Source organism: Diabrotica undecimpunctata, chromosome 5, assembly GCF_040954645.1.
Source record: "Diabrotica undecimpunctata isolate CICGRU chromosome 5, icDiaUnde3, whole genome shotgun sequence".
Taxonomy (NCBI): domain Eukaryota; kingdom Metazoa; phylum Arthropoda; class Insecta; order Coleoptera; family Chrysomelidae; genus Diabrotica; species Diabrotica undecimpunctata.
The window spans coordinates 143,318,950-143,337,404 of NC_092807.1; the positions used below are offsets into that span (position 1 = coordinate 143,318,950).

The 18,455-nt window shown below is 35.4% G+C and overlaps 1 protein-coding gene across 1 annotated transcript in view; it reads left to right on the top strand.

Annotated features, from left to right (window-relative positions):
• LOC140441909 (uncharacterized) overlaps positions 1-18,455 on the top strand; it is a 91,131-nt gene that overhangs the window by 15,711 nt on the left and 56,965 nt on the right. The window contains exon 6 of the mRNA XM_072532907.1: positions 2,190-3,031. Within this exon, the coding sequence (XP_072389008.1) occupies positions 2,190-3,031 (842 nt within the window). The remainder of the gene's footprint in view (positions 1-2,189; positions 3,032-18,455) is intronic.

Genomic DNA, 18,455 nt, shown 5'->3' on the forward strand with positions numbered 1-18,455 from the left:
CGTTTGGAAGTCTAGTCCTATCCTTAATATTATACAGCCATGGCATTTGTCGTCTGCAAGAACCGCGTTTTTCTTTTATTTTTTCTTGCAATATTACTTGGAGGAAGGTATATATTTCCTGGTTGAACTACCAATCTTACAAAATAAAAAACTCCATACATAGACTCTCTAATTTTTGCTTGGATGTATAAAAATTACGAAAATCTGAAAAGTCCATAATTCTCCAAACACTTAATTTTAGTTTAAACCTTAAATGGTGGGGTGTATGTAGCTTAATTTGCTTAAAAAAGCTCTTTAGTTAGTTTCTAGCTGTTAGTTTCAGCCGTATTTTGTATTTCACGTGATTTAGCTGTCCATCATTCGTCTTTGATTTATTAAGTTCTTACCATCTGCTTTGGTTCTTATATAGTGTTGTTCTTTTGCAACTGAATTTGGGTCGTTTTGCCAAACAATGTACAATTTACGTTTGTTACCTATTTCTCTGAATAGCCCCATCATTTTTATTGAACCAATCGTGGTGTTTTCTTTTAGCATGTCCAACAACTTCTTCGGCCGATGAAAGTATTGCTGACTTAGAGTTCGGCAGTCAGTAAAACTTGGTATTTTGTCAAACTTTGGTTGTTCGTAAGACCAACCTGGTTGAAGAAGCTGTGATACCCTATTTGTCGATGGCCAGTAAAAGAGTACACAGTACAAATCTGAGATAGACACAATATATAGCACAGCTTTTTAAAGACAAAGAGAGAACAGAAGCACCAAAAGAATTGAAAGGTGATACTGGGCCTAACATTATACGAGAAGAAATCGAATATACAATGAAGAAAGCTAAAAGTGGTAAATCTTCCGGGCTGGTAATACTCAAAATTGTGGATACTGAATCTAGTGACCTTATTTTGGATCTATTTAATACCGTATATAGAACAGGTATAATACCTAAAAAATGGCTCCAATTGATTGATTGATTTATACTGCTTCTTTGTATTTTCTTATGTCTCTTCTAATTTCTCTTGATACTTCCTTGTTCATTTTATTTATATCGTCGTTACTAGAGTTTTCGTCGCTTCTCAGTATTCTTCTTTGTTCCATTTTTTTCTTCCTTCACGCTTTTTGGGCAGCATTTCTTTTGAGCTTCTGTTATTGCTTCTACTATTACGTCATTTAGGATGTTAATATCATTTGTTGATGATTTTTCTTGAAGGAATTTACCGATATGATCTTCAAAATTTTGTTCGTTGTTTGGATGTGTCCATATGTTTTATTTGCCTCTTTTTTATCATATTGTGTCGTTCATAGTTGGTATTTAACACAATGGTGGCTCTCACCACACGATGGTCGCTTGATTTCGCAAATTTATTTAGCACTTTCACATCTGTAAATATGTATCTTTTATCAGTGATAAAGTAATCGATCTCGTTTGTCGTCTTCCCATCTGGGCTTTTCCACGTCCATCTGCGGTGGGGTTTCTTGTAGTAGTAACTGTTCATTAGGAATAGGTTTTTCTCTAGTAAGAAGTTTAAAAGAGTGTCGCCACGGTCGTTCCGTCCCTGACTTCCAAAATTTCCAAGAGCAGTTTCTGCTGGATCCAGTTTTGTTCCTATTTTGGCGTTAAAGTCTCCACATATAACTGTGAAATGTCTACGGTTGTGTGAATCGCATTAATGCATTAGAAATGTGAAAACGCAGTTTACGTAGACTCTTACGAGTGTCATGAACGAATGAAACAATTTTAAGAACCGCAAGTTGCAAACGAGAACTTTTCAACGTAGTTAATGCAAGAAATATTTCCTAGCTTGGCCATATCTTTAGGGACAGCAGCAAATACTATAGTTCCAAACTAATCTTACAAAATAAAGGGAAGGAAACAACATTTATGGCTAACAAAGATATAGGATTGGTATAATATCAGAGATGTAGCCACAATATTCCGAAGAGCGGAAAACTGCAGTCTACAAATGGTTTCCAGAGTACATACAACCTCCAACGTGCGCTCAAGCACATGGCACACGAAGAAAAAAATATGTGAAATGCTGAATATTAATTGCTAATTTAAATATATATTTAGCTGTTTTAGATATTGCTCTATATCGACAATCCTCGATTGCCTTTATCTCGAAAATAGTTTTAACTCTTTTGCTAGAATAAACTATATAACAACAACATAACATACTTACAAAATTTATATTTTTTAGTTAAACTCGTCCCAAGTACAAGACTTTCAAGAGTACTTTCGGGTGATTCTAGCAGTTTAAGTCCAATTAGAATCTCTCTTTGGTCATCTTCAATTAACTTACCACAGATTTTATCTATGGTAGAAAACAACAGTGCAGTAACTAGAAGTACTAGTCATACAAGTTTTAGCCAGGAAATTAATCATTGCTGCTCGAATTGCAGGCTTCTTGAAAATTTCCATGGTATAATTGATGCCAGTAGTAATTATATGGAGGATATTATTCAACAACAAACTAAAAGAAATATTAATACTGCATACGATAAAAAAGAACTGACTCGTATGTGGAATGAATACAGTTCATATAACCATACTGACTACTCAGAAATAGGCGATAGTGATAATGAAGAACTCAAATATGGAAAATATGAACTGCCACATTTAGAAAGAGCTATAACTAATTCAGAACAAAGTACAACGGACGATGATACTGAGTTAGAACTCAAGAAAAAGATTGAGAAATTAAAATACAAACATAATATCAAACGAAACTGTGTTAACAATACGATTATTACTTCACAAAAAGACAAACCAGATGATATACATGACGTTGATGCAAATTTTAATTATTTAGAAAATATTATTGAAATTAGTAGCATTTCAACACAAAGTGCAGTCAACACCGATAATGAAAACGACAATAATGCAGACCGTAATGCAGCTGTCATAAATATGTCATATGATTTACAACCAGTCCATTCAGATAATAAAAATATTGTTCAGCTTTTTTTTGAATTTATGGCAAATAATACTCATAAAGAAATAGATTCTTTATCCGAACATGATGTACTGAACAAACTATGTGTAAGTACCTATATTTGATTTAAGTATTAAGTTATTCTTCATCTTGTTTAAAATATTTCGATTTGTTAATACCGATTCACTGCTGCAAATATTTTTTAACTTTCGATCCTACTCCGATCATACATAATTCAGCGGCTGGGTATCTTTCTGTATTGATGGAAGGATGGATAGTTGAAAACTATTCTTTTTCTTCTTCTTCTTCTTCCTCAGCTTTTTCCGTTTCAAGGGTCGCTGTTCCTTACTCTTTGTCACCACTCATGTCAAAAAACATAAAGTTAACATAAGAATGGGCGACTGTAACGCCAAAATCGGTAAAGGAAAAGTAGAAGATATTGTAGAGACTTATGGTTTAGAAATAAGACACGAAATAGGAGACGGATTAGTACAATATTGTCAAGAGAAAGAACTAGTCATCACGAACACCTGTTATCAATTACCATCAAGGAGACTTTATACATAGAGTGCACCAGGAGACAACGAAAATAATCTGATAAGAAACCAAACCGATTACACGATTACACTTAACAAAGGGTTGAAAAATCTGAAATAAATACTCTCCTCTGCACGTCACCATGCAAAGAAGAGTAGAGAGAAAAAAGGCTTGGGAAGAAATCTTGGCTGCCGAATATCAAAGATTGGACTAACCTCAGTGTTGAAGAGATGTTTCACGTATGAGATATGTCACATCAAAAGATAGTGAAGCTTTTAAAGAAGTGATCTCCAACCTTCGTTAGAAGACGGGACAATAAGAAGAAGAATGTCTTCTAGTGTTCTCTCTTCATTTCTTTCGTATTTAGATTCTTGTTATATCTTTTTTAAATTTATTTTGAGTTTCGAGTTTTTTTTACTTTTCACAGATCTAGATTTTCTTTTCTTGGTTGATTTGCCTTTGCCTGTTTGCTGATCCTACATCTGAAGTCTATCTGAACGCTGGCGGCGTCCTAAAAAATGGATGACGCACCACACTGAAACTTGAGGCAGAAAAAACTGAAGCAATCATTCTGAAGGAACAGACAAAGTATGGAACTACAATTTGCGGCATGTCTAACACCCAAGAAACACGTTAAGTACCTAGGAGTGACGTTGCACCAGAACAGAAAATGGGGGGAGCACGTGCGGTATCTGGCCCGGAAGGCTGCTAATAGTACGGCTGCGTTAGGGAGGGTGATGCCCAACATTGAGGTACTCAAATCCTAAATGAGGAGGGCCTTAAAAGGTGTTTTTCAGTCGATCGTCCTCTACACGGCACCAGTCTGGAGCGGGGCGGTAGAGATAACGGCCTATATGAGGCTCATGATACGAATGGACAGAACAAGTCTGTTGTTAGTGGCATACGCCGAGTCTACGGCAGCCTTCTGGACCATCACTGGATGTGTTCCGTTGCATATTTTGACAATAAGAGGTCTATGAGAAGGTCTATGAGAGAAGAGAGCTCTATTTAACAACAGAGCAAGAACCAGTGAGAAACGTGGAAATGGACGATAATAGGGATATTAACGGCACTGACAAATTCAAATATCTAGGATTCATACTCTCAAAAAATGGAACCACCGAGCAAGAGATAACCAGCAGATTAGCACAGACAAGAACATATATTAAACAAATGAACGGGGTACTGTGGGATAGACAGATTACCAGAAATACAAAGAAGATAATTTTTAACACCTTGGTATGCAGTATAATGACCTATGGAGCAGAGAATTGGGTAATAAATAAACGAAACAGGTCCAAAATCACAGCAACTGAAATGGAGTTCATGAGAAGAAGCTGCAGAGTGAGAAAAATGGATCGCATCAGAAATGAGGAGATAAAACGAAGAATGGCAGTAGAACAAGACATACTCAACTACATCGAAGAAAAACGTTTAATTTTGTATGGACATGTGTGAAGAACAGATCATACAAGGTGGATAGCAAAGATTTCGGATTGGAATCCAATAGGAAGGAGGAAAAGAGGTAGACCCCGAAGATCATGGAGGGATGAAGTGGACGAGGCCATGGAAAGACGAGACCTTAGAGATGGAGAATGGCAGAACAGAAAGGACTGAAGACGTTGGCTGAAAGAAGGAAGGCGGCGACAGCTGTAAAAATCCTTATATAGATAGATAGAGAGAAGAGACCCAAACCTTACTAGGGCCGAGAAAAGACAGGAAAGAGAAAGGTCAATTGAAAGATGGCAAGAAGAATGGAACAACACGGAGGATGTGGCACAGTGGGCAAAGATGCTGATCCCAAACATAAGAGATTGCATGGACTGTGGCCACAGGCGACTGGATTATTTCCTAACGCAGGTGCTCACAGGATACGAGTGTTTTAGGGCCTACATCTCTAGGTTCGGAAATGACGGAACAGATAAATGCCTATACTGTGGACACTCGGACACTGTGACACATACGATGTTAGAGTGCAACAGATGGATAGTAGAAAGATATAGAATGGAAAGAGAGACAAGTGTAAATTTTGTTACAGTGAGAGAATGATGGAAAATAAAGCAGGTTAGGCTAGTGTACACAACTATTATTGCAGTGATAAAGAAAAAAGGAGAGGAATAAAGACAGGTCCAACAAAATAGATAAGAGGCAAAGATGCTGGAAGTTGAAGGTAGAAAAGTGAGTCAGACTGCATCAGTTAGACTGTATGAGTCAAACTGTGAGGAAGGAGGAAATGCCCGTCTGGGAGTGATGCCGTACTAGGAGCGATAAGAGCCTTTCACGCACTACCTAGAACGAGACGGGAAGCCTCCTTACTGACAGTTGATAGTCTGTGGATGAATTAAGGTAGTGCTTCGGAAGTGATGCCGGCCTTACAGCGGCCATTCCGCTTCCGGATCAATGGATGACAGAAAAAGGTCTGGTTTAGTAGGTAGGCGTTCGGTGTAGACTCGGCGACGAGAGGGCATTTTAAAGTACCTCGGGAACTATCGCCGGAAAGAGGAAGAATGAATCCTGCACTAAGGTCAGTCAGGCAGCTTCCTGGACTGAGATGTATTTTTAAGATGCCAGAGCTCCCTCTATAAAGACGAAAAAAAGTTGTAAGATATCTGTATCAAAAAGTGTCACGAAAAAGGCTTTTTATTCGTTAATTTCTCTGGTATATAAAAATACTTCAGTAGCTTCGCCCATGCCTTGGTTAATATTGATTCGATTATCTTCAGAAAAAAGTTCGAATATATTTATACACTTTTTAAACTACACCTTTGGATTCTGGTGTCAATTTGATCTGTTTACACACCCTTATTTATGAGACTGGAAAACATAATAAGACTGAATTACAAACTTTTTTCAAATTCAGTGGTTAGAAATTCTCGAAAATAATTCTTCTCAGTTCTTTATTCGACTCTAATGAGTATATAACACAGTTATTGTAAAAACAAATTTTATTTATTGTTTATGGGAATAATACAATTTTTTGCAGTTTTAAAAATAAAGTATTTTTGTAACCAGCTTTACCTTTTAATGAGCGAGTGATCCAACCACTCCAATTTGAATGTTACTTTCAACACCTTTCAATATGACTATAATAATCTAGTCTACCCAATTCAAATGCAACTTGAATTACCTGTCTGGACTTTTTGTTTTGTAATCCATCTTATTCCTATATTTAGTATCATCGAAAGTTGATAACAAAAATGTTCTATGTTAAAGTCTGGTGTAAGTTTGAAAATTGAAAATTTAAATCATAATGAGATCCAATATCTTTTAATGACTTTTTGAAAAATAGTTTATTATTTTATTCACAAGGGCCCAAGCTACTTGAATATAATTCACATGAAAATTGTTTTCCTTCGCCGGAAAATTACATGGGACAATAAATATTTTTATTATGCGAAATCATTGAATTTGACCAAAAGAAACATATGCGCCAGTTATTAAAAGATGTAAACAAGGACAAGGTTTGAGAAATGATATGCAAACAACATATTCTTTTACACTACAATGTGTATAAAATAAACATCACTGAAGTATAAGTTTATATACGCTTTCTTTGTAAACAGCTTTCTGGTAAACAACTTTTGTCGAAGGTCTTTGATAACTCTCGCCTTGGACATACAGTGGATATTTTTGTTTGAATTGTTGCCGAGAGCAACAATAGAGACAATAGAAAAATACAATTTAAGAATAAAAAAAAATACAATAATAAAATTTTTACCCTAAAAGAATATAATGTAAAAGACTTAAGATAAAAAAAAACTAAGATATTGTACTTAAGATATTTGAACTTAATTGTATATGGTCCAGTAGGCCCAGGTGGTCCAGGTGTGCCGGGTGGCTCGTCTGCTTCCGTCAGGGCTACTTTATTCACCCTGAGGAGGTCCTACGACGTCGTGAAGATATAAGGCTACTCAATTCACCTTGATATCTCCACATGTCGTAATTGGACCTTATCCTGCTTGTTAGGATGGGGTTTGATGGAATTCCAGCTGTTGTGGTTTGGCTTGCCTTTCTGCTGGGGTCGCCCAGTAGATGGTGGTTCGGCAGGCAGTACCAGCGTGTAGACATTTTCGGGGTATGTCTACATTGGCCTCTTCCTGCTCCAACCAAGGCATCCCTAACACAACGTCGTGGTTCAAATCCTCCATAACCATGCAGTTTACAGTCGTGTCCAGAGTGTCAATGTTCATATTGACTGCAGCAGTCCCTAGGGTGCGGGATGTGCTGCCCGTGCATGCCAGCTGAACCAGTCCTGGTCCTCGTTGCAGGTCCCGTCTCTGGATCAACCTCTGGTGAACGAAGTTCCCTGTCGAGGGTTGTACCTGAATAGGATTCAGTTGCGGCACCATCTTCACAACAGGGTTCAGTTGGCGCCCCGATTGGCGTTTCCCTGGTTCTGTGGGGTTGGAGGTGGTGGTTGGTCCATTGATGGCATCCTGTACTGTCCGCTGGGGTTCCTCCATTCGTCTATCGCCTCAGGGTGTCGTGGAGCGTTATCCTGACGTAGGGGACGGTACGGCTGTTGAGGTTGTTGCTGGGGTTTGTTCAGAGCGGTATTCCGGCGGGTGTCTGCTTCCATTCCCTGGGCGATCGTTAGGAGGTCTTCTTCTGTCTTCGGGATGTTCAGCCGTAGGCAGATCGAGATATCTGGTCGCAGTTGATTCACAATTGTGATGCATCTCTGGTCTTCAGGGGTGTACGGGGCGAGACGTCTGAACAGGGCAGCTTTCCCATTGATGAAGTCTTCCGTTGGTTCGTCCTTCCGTTGGTGTTCGCCGTGGAGTTTGGATGTGAGGGCTGAAAGTAAAGCGGGATCGTTGTACTTCTTCAGGAGGCGGCCTCGGAACGTGTCGTATGGCAGGTCCGTATGTGAGAATTTCTGGGCCCATTTCTTCGCATCACCGTGGAGAGAATTGTCTATTAGGTAGTCAATCCATTGGTCCTCGTCGACATCGTATTTGGTGAGGAAGTTCTCTGCTTTGTTCAGGAAGTTGAGTGGATTCTCGATGTCTCGGCCTGAGAATTGGGGTGGTTTCATGTAAGTGATCCTGGGCTTTGGTGGCTCAGGTGTGTGTTGGGGCATCTGTGGTATTGTGCCTTAAGTAGTTGAAAGGGCCGTCATCGCTTGCATAAGTGCAGCTATGAAGTCAGCGGTTGAAGGCTGGCTTGAAGGCGGTCCTGGGGTCGTGGGTTCGGATTTTTGTTGGGCGCCATGTTGCCGAGAGGGGGCATTTGGGCCTGTAGGACCCATCGCCGGCTCTGCGGACTTCTTCCTGTCCTCGGAATTAGACCAGGTGTTGACCATCTTTGCTTGTCACTGATAAAATGGTTTAATACTTCTACTGGTATAAAATAACGGTTACCGTGACAAGTATCTGTTATAGGTAACAGTTCCAAGGAGCAGTTACAAAATAACAGATCAAAAATAGAAAACAGAACAGGTAAAATAGTCTAAGTATTCCTTGACTTACGGAAGGAATAACTTAGTAAACAAGAAAAATAAAATGGTATAAAAGTACAATGCAAAGAAAATGTTTCTAAGTGTTTCTTGACTTACGGAAGAAACAACTTAGAATGAAAAGTAAAATACACAAGATAAAAGAATAGAAAAGTGCAGAAATATTCCTAATTGTTTCTTGTCTTACGGAAGAAACAACTTAGGACAGAAATACAGATAAATGAAATATGTAAATATGAAACAAGGTATGGAAATATTTCTAAGTGTTTCTTGACTTACGGAAGAAACAACTTAGAGTGAAAACAAACAAGAGAATCAAATATGGAAAAATAAGAATACAAATACTTATAAGTGCTTCTTGACTTACGGAAGAAACGACTTACAAATACGAAAAATCAAATACAGAAAAGATGTGGAAATATTGCTAAGTGTTTCTTGACTTACGAAAGAAACAACTTAGCATAAAATAGAAAATGAAAGAGACAAATGTATTAAGTATTTTCTTAACTTAAGGAAGAAAATATCTAAGATAAAATATCGGAAATAATAATGCAACAATGATTATGAAAATATTTCTAAGTGTTCTTTTGACTTACCGGAAAAGAACGGCTTAAACGCACAATTAAAATAACAAGTCAAATATTCAGAGAAATATTTCTAAGAGTTCTTTGACTTACCGGAAAGAACTACTTAGACAAAGTACAAATCAAAATATAAAATAGAAAAAGCAAGACAAATATTTCTAAGTGTTCTTAACTTACGGAAGAACAACTTAGACACAAAATACAAGAAAAATAAACAATCAAAACAAATATAGATCAATATATTATTCTAACCTGAAAAGGTCTGAATATACAATAATGCTAAAATAAAATGGTATATAAAAAAATCAGAAATAAAACAATAACTTAGTAGGAACAATAATAGTACCAACTAGGTCTACAGTAGAAGAGGCAAGCTCGACTGACCGATGAGAGAAAATCTACCTGCTTTTATGTAAAACAAATCCTTTGTTTTACGTAGCGAAAGTGGAATTTCCCTGCATCGAATCAATTAGAAATTTGGATTTGGCCAACCTTGGAATTCCCAAGTATTTTAACCGATATCCAAATTCCTTGATGCGTCGAGGACAGAATAACTGAAAATGTTTAAAAAGTTGTTTACAACCACAAAATAAATAAAACACTAATAGTAAAATCAAAAAAGAACAGATTATTTAAATGGACAATAATTTATTTTTAGTCTGTATTTATGTCTGTATTAAGTCTAGTATAAACGGATAGGAGTTACTAATTGATTACTTTATTTTAATTGAATTAAAATGGAAAGTAAAAAAAAGGGTGTGGCAGTACAGTGGGACTGCCAGTAGAAGTTATACTTCTATACACACGTTCGCCGTTACAAATTTATATGGGAGTCAATTTGCACAATCATTACATATGTAATGTTATAGGTAAGAGAGAGAAGAAAGAGAACCAGAATTAGTTATATAGGTATATGGTGCATCGTTTGCTGTATATAAATAAATTTTGACCAGTAATAGGAGTATAGTAAATGAAGGATTGAATCAATATTTTGATGAAAATGTATATTTTTATTTTCATATATGTATGAAAGGAGTTGAATGCAAAAAAAAATTGTTACACATACTCTGCAGTAAAATTCATTGTTTATTTTGTTATTAATATAAAAATATAATACAATACAGTGCAACATAATACAATACAAATTAAAGTGCAATATTCATAAGTATTTAAAAATGACAATATACATAACTTACTTACGCATATGTTTAATTTACCATAATATTAATATTAATAAAAAAGGAACATTTTTATTCTCGAGAGAGAAAGAGAGAGAAAATATATCTTCTGTCTCTCTCTTACCTATACCTTACATATGTAATGATTTTAATTAGAGGGCTAAGGTTAACCAGTTAGCCCAAGACTCCAGCACAGATCAGAGGTAATGTAAGTCGATAAAACCTCACCAGCTACAGGGGGTCATGTAATATGCCCCCATGTTCAGTTTTTATTAATCAACAAGTTGACAGTCTATTTACCTTGATAAATACCATGAGGATTGTTTTTTAATACGGATGTCCTTCCAATGTTTTTATGTAGCCATACAATGTTTTTAACAACTTTTTATTAAACTGATGATGTAATGATTTAATTCCGAAAAGATCTTCTTTAAAATAAAAATTTTAAGCTTTTAATAAGCATTTTTTATACCTTAATACACACGAGCACCACGTGCTTTGTATTCAACAGGTATACTAGCCACTCCTGGATATCTCCACTTCATGGTTTGTTCCAGTTTCACTTTAAATTTTACTTTACTTACTTTTACGTATTTTGTGTACCGTTGTTTTGCAAACATCGAGATCACTACTAACCTTACGAACAGAAGTGTGCGCATCTTCTTCAAAAGCAAATAGAACATCTAATGTTGTAACATAATTTACAGAGGGACGACCTGATTTGCGTGCATTTTCAACCGTAACAGTTTCTCGAAATTTTTTTTCAATCTTACTTACTGTTGACTGCGTGATAAGTATTTCTGGATATTTATCATTATATAAATTACACACTTCCAACTGAGTTCGCGATTTGTCTCCATACCCAATCATCATGAGTATTTCAATTCTTTGCTTTACACTCAAATTCATTTCTACTTAAAATGAATTCTAAGCAATAATACAGAACATTTACGAATTAATACAATTATTGTACTACTTAATTGTTATTGAACGTTAGTAAAAATAATTACAGATTACCAAAATCTAGAAGTAGGCTACTGTTTTGCAATTGATAATAAATAATTTATTTTCTAAGCGAATATCTTTTAAATTATATCCACTAGACCCGAGTATTATAATTGTTTGAAATCAGCTGATTTTTATCGATCTAAAAATGTCCTAAAATACAGGGTGTTACATTTAAAAAAAGAGCCGATGACGTCATCACTGTAATGTGTATCACCTTGTATAATGAAATTTTATTGTAAAATGTAGAACATTTATGCCCAGTTGCACCAACAGACTGTAAATCAACTGATTTGCTAACCGTCAATTCGACGATTTAAATCAACGATCAATGGTTATTTTTCAAACGAGTTGCACCATTCTGAAAAACTATTGGTTTACAATGGCAACATTGCATGAGTACAGATTATTTTGATTATTTCATTCGAATCGGAGTGTAATCTGTCAAAAAGATTGTCAACAAAGAAAGTTTTGTAAGGAACATTGAACCAAAGAATATAGACGTTTATCTATCATAATGTTATATACATATCTTATATTTGGTAGCACATGCATTATATCTTCCGAATCGTCAGAAGATGAACTCGACGACGATGATGATAAATCCATTTTTTTAAATTATAATCTATAATACTTTAAACAAAATCTTTGCTAAAAACACTTTAATAATATAAACAGTGTAAAAGTGAGATTAAAAACAGTCGATTTTTTAAATAACCGTAGAAAATCGGTTGGTTACTTTTGACAGATGAAAAACAGTCGGTTCCAATCGAGTAATGGTTGGTGCAACATATTCTAAAATAAACGGGCAATCCAAATCAAAAAATCAATCGTTTATTTGTTGGTGCAACTGGACATAAATTTAAAAATCGACGTGTTTAAATTTTTTTAAAAAGGCTTTTCATTTAGGAAATATCGAATTTATTCCATACTTTACGGACACACTGTATAATATGAATTCATATGTAGTGAATGCGAATACAGTATTAATAATATTGTGGATTATTTATTTGTATTATATCTTGACAAAAATATTTTAAAATGAGTGAAAGGAACAGTAATCATAATGATATTAATTTACCTAATCAGAAAAAGAAAGGAATAAAAAAACCCTACGAATATAAAAATGAAATATTAAAACGGGTTAAAGTCACAGGAAACGAATACATCAATTGGGAGGGGACGAATGTTCGTGCAGTTCCTTCTCCGTCCTCCAAAGATTGCAAGTAAGTTGTTTTTATAAATACTTCATAATATCTCGGGATCAGTTTTATGTACTATTATCTAAAATTCAAAAGCAAATTCAGAAAAGGAACACTACATTTCGAGAAAAAATTAATCCCAAAGAAAAGCTAATTCTGTATTTAAGGTAAGAGCATTGCTTAAATAATAATACAGTCAAATTGTAAATGAGACACACTTAGGTACTTATTCTATTGAATATACAATCAATATTTTACTACAAATTTTCTAAGACCTATCTTCCTTGGCGGAAGTATGAAGAGCTATGGGTATCTTGGGGTGATAACATTAGGATCTCGGTAAATAATCCCATTGTATGCATTTATGCTTGTAGTGAGCATTGTGGCTGTACTCTATTTGATTGAGATGTCGATACCAGTATTAATGGTGTGTTTAATTGGATATTATTTGTTTTTAAGAACGCCCATTTTAGATCAGACACAATTGCAAACTGTTTGTTTTTAGCCATATGTTGATATTCGTGTGTAAATGTTTTAACTTCTGCTGCAACACCACGGAAATATAGTTCTGTGGGATTAATATTTAATGGAGACTGTAAATTGTGATTCTCACTGTTAACTAAATATTTTATTAGAACAGATAAGGCGGTTGCGGTATCGGGCTTACTGGTGGTTTTTCTCACCTTAGAAATGGAAGGTGGTGGTATTCTTTTGAGACATGTTCGTATAGTAGTTTGTACATTTAGACGTTTTTGAGTACTTTCATCTTAATTTTCACGAACTTTCTCATCTTGATTCTCCTCCATCATTAATTTCTACTTCATTACTTGATTCCTCTTAAGCAATTTCTACATCACCAATAATATTTTTAGTTTCCCTTTCCTTAAAATAAGGGATTAAAGACATACAATCTTCATATTTCCATTTTTTGTAGTATTTGCTGCTTGCCCACTCTTGGTTATCTTTTTTTCATCGCCTTTCTCAGCTGGTCCCTCAAATAAACCCATATAGCTTAGCATGTTGGCCCTTAAAATAAAATAAAACACCTTAAAGTACAGAAAAACACTACAACTTACTGTATTTTTGTGGAGTCGCCATCATAACTACACAAGTTTCACCACTGGTAACAACAAACTAAGGAAGTAGGCGCTGTTGTCAAATTTTTCAAACGAGTAAATTTTACTGATAAATAGGAAGTCCAATATGCTGCAATATAGGATGCAGCGATGCCCAATCCAAATAGTCGCCATGTAATAAATTAGTAAACATTGTCTAGCTGGCTGCACCTACAGACTTAGTAGGTTATACAGACTTCAAAGATTATCTTTATTGATATAGTTCCGCAAGGGAAAATATTGGGGCGATGACACTTAAGGTAAACGTGTCACTGAAAGACATAAGTATAGTTTAAAATTATTTAGATTTCTTGGAACAGGCCACAATAGGCTATTTGACAGCTTGAAAGTTAATGTGAACTTCGAAACATCAAGAAAAAATTTCGAACGAAAACTGAAGGACTACCAATGATAACGCAAATGCAGCATAACCTCAAACGCCAAGTGAAAAATACATAAAAAGAAGATTATTAAATTTTTGATTAAATATCAGGTCAGGGTTCTCATAGTAGGTATATTTGTCAGAATATATGTCAAATGATAATGACAATATTATGGTAATTATAAAATTATTTAGCCAAATGTCTTAAATAATTGTATTTAGAAGTTAATATGTAAAACGGTAAAAAAATGGCAACAATTTTTAGGGCTGGTCACGTAAGTATTTTAATACAATCATAGAAGCAGGTTACAAAGATTAATTATAAAATTCGATGTTAAATATAAGTAATACGGACTATTAACTCATAATGGTCATCTTTATTAGACTCTTTATATTGCACGAAGGAAAAGACAGACGAGACAGAAATGGAATCAGCACGTTACATTTAGATTAGATTATTAGATTCCGGTAGTATTAAGAAAGTCCAGAGAGATAATGAGTTCGATCATATCCAAGTTATAAAATTTCAACTAAGAAAGGAAAATTTTTAAATTTTATATAATTTATTTTTAAAATATACAAAATATATCGTGTTTAGCTTAAATATGCAATGTTGTTTGAAATAAGCAAAAATATGCAGTATAGCTCTATATGCACTTTGAATATAATATTCAAAATTCCGCTCCCTAATAATATTTCTTTCCGGCTCTTTCATGAATATGCCAAAATCAAAAAGTTATAAGAACTTAACTATGGCTTAATCTTAACGAAACCATTGTGGTCTGAACTAAAATCTTTCCCAGGATAATTTTAAACTGAGAGTAATTCTAGGAGACGTCCATTTATCTAGTCTTCTCTTAGCCTTAATCCTCTGTTGTTTCTAGATCCTATTCCAAACTGCTCTACTATATTTTCCTAAATTTAGGAAATGTACGAAGTTTCCTAAAATGTACGAATATCTCTCAATTTTGTTTAACTTTAGTGTATTGTGCAACTCTAGTGGTACATCTTGTGATTATTTATTGATATATCTCCATTTCCTGATCATTTTATTTATTTTGAAAACTAAATAAAATAAATGGTGACCATTGTAAAATACCAATTATATCTAAATAGCCCCTCATTCTCTTTGATCGAGACAGGCGAACAAATCGCATTCACTTCACCTTGAATGATTTAGTGGTCGATAGTTCACACCCTAGTCACAAAACAAAGAGGCTAAAATGGTTATTTTGACTATCGAATGCTGCCCTAAAGCCCGTTACCTGGCTAGCAGGTAAATTCCGCTGACAATAGACCTACATACTTTGGTGGTTAGCTACCCTACCACTGGAGTACCAATAGACAAGAACCAAAAAAAATTATCGTACCAGAAAACTGCCACTCTATATATTTTAATAAGACAATAAAATTACTGAGAACCCTAAACACACGACCGTTAGTCCGGGGGACCGCTCTAGACCACTCAGAGAAGACGTCACACAATTCAAAAGAATAATATTCGAATAGCTATTTCATCATCCAGCCTCAAGAGTCCACTGCTGAACATAGGCCTCTTCCTCATGTTTCCAACCCCGTCTATCTTGCGCCACTCTCATCCAGTTTTTATTGAGTCTTCTTAAATCGTCAGTCCATCTTGTAGGTGGTCGACCGACGCTTCTCTTGTCTCCCCTTGGCCTCCATTCCAATAACCTCTTTGTCCATCGCCCATCTGTCATTCTGGCTATGTATCCTGCTCATCTCCATTTTAGTCTGGCTATCTTCTCGATGATGTAAGTCACTCCGGTTCTTCTCCTGATGTCTTTGTTGGTTATTCTGTCTCGCAGAGTTATTCCTAACATGGACCGCTCCATTCTTCTCTGCGTGACTCTCAGTTTGGTAGCTGCTGCTTTTGTTAAGGTAAGTGTTTCTGCTCCGTACGTCAAGACTGGGAGGACGCACTGATCAAATACCTTTCTCTTTAGGCATGTGGGCAGGTCACTTTTAAAAGTTTCTCTCAGTTTTCCAAATGCTGCCCACCCAAGGCCGATTCTTCTCTTCAGTTCATGAGTCTGGTTATCCCTGCCAATCATAATTTCATGTCCCAGGTATTTATATCTATCTACGAGTTCTATTTCTTTCCCACCAATACTGATGTTCTGGTTGGGTACCAAATTGGTCATGATTTTTGTTTTCGAGATATTTATATTTAAACCTACACTTTCTGTAGCCACAACGAGTTCCTGTACCATCTCTCTTGCCATACCTAGATCTTCAGCTATTATAAGTATATCATCGGCGAAACGTAAGTTGTTTAGATATTCTCCATCTATTTTTATTCCCTTTGTCGTCCAATCCAAACTCTTAAAAGCATGTTCTAGCACCGTATTAAAAAGTTTAGGTGACATTGGGTCTCCTTGTCTAACCCCCCGTTCTATTTTTATTGCGATTACTGTTAGTATGTAATCTGACAGTGGTTGTTGCCTGCAGGTATATTTTGTATAATAATTTAGTATATCTATAATCTAGCCTGCATTCTTTAAGCGCCTGTAATATTTTGCTTAGCTCAACTGTGTCAAAGGCTTTGTGAAAATCGATAAATATTAGAACTAGCGGTTTATTGTATTCCACTGCTTTCTCTATTAGGGTTTTTATACTTTGTAGATGGTCATTTGTTCCGTAACTTTTTCGGAATCCTGCCTGTTCCCTTGGTTGATAAGTCTCTAATTTTCTTTCCATTCTCTTAACTAGTATTCGCGTAAACAACTTATATATATGGCTGAGGAGGCTAATCGGTCTGTAATTCTTTAAATTTGCTTTGTGTAATAGAATCATAGTAGCGTTGTTCCAGTCTGTTGGAATATTGGCGCTGTGAAGGCAGATATTGGAAAGTTGTTTAATTTTTTCAAGTAATACATCCCCTCCAATTTTTAGTGCTTCTGATACTATTCCATCTTCACCCGGGGTTCGATTATTTTTCATTTTCTTCAGGGCTTCTTTGATTTCTGATTTTGTTATATCGGGCATTAAATCTGATCCTTGGTTTAATGCCCCAGTTTTTAGTGTAATTGGAGGTTCCGTATTGTTATCTTTTTTTCTTGATCTATATAACTCTGTGTAGAACTCTTCGACTATTCTTAATATTTCATCTCTGTTCGTTGTTTCTTCTCCAGTGCTGTTTCTTAGTTTGTTAATTTCTATTTTCCCCTTTTGTACGCTCCTCTTCAAAACTTTCATGTTCTTATTTTGCTCTATTGCCTGTTTTGTTTTTTCTACATTGTAGTTTCTTATGTCTTTTCTTATTGCTTTTGTGATCGTCTTATTTATTTGATTTATCGCTTCTTTGCTTGTAGTGTTATCTCCTTTCATTTGTCGCCTTAGTTCTATAAGGGTTTTCGTGGGTTGACCCAGTTTTTCATCTTTTTTGCTTGTCGGGCAATATTTAGTTTGAGCCTGTTGCATTGTGTTGACTATTTGTTTGTTCAATATATTGATGTCTGCTGTTGTGGTATCTTTCAATGAATTACCAATATATTTTTCGAACTCCTGAATGTTAGTTGGTTTTGTCCATTTCTTTGGTTGTTTCTTATTTATCATTTTGAGTCTTTCTTTTTCGGTTGATATCGTTATTTTAGCTCTTACTAACCTATGATCAGCTATTTAAAACATTACAAATCTATATCAAGTAGGAAAACTGGACAGCGTTGGATTCGAAATGGATAAAGTTAATATCCAAATATTAGGACTAAGTGAATCATGATGGCCAAACTCGAAAAAATGTCAAACATAAAATGGAAACATTAATAAAAACTACTCTGATGGAGTAGGAATTCTTCTTAACAAAGAAACAAATTACACTACTGAATGTTGTCCCTTATGCCATAGAATGATCATGCCTTAACTTCAGTCCACCATTCTTCTTGGAGTGCCGTCTCCTTACGTAGGTTGGCAATCATAGCGGCTATTTTTATTTTTGAACTTGTTTTTTATGTATCAAACAATTTTTACATTGATACCAATCACGTAGATTTTTTAACCAAAAATTCTGCATTCTTTATTTAGTAATTAACTATTGGTATCTTTCCTTGGAT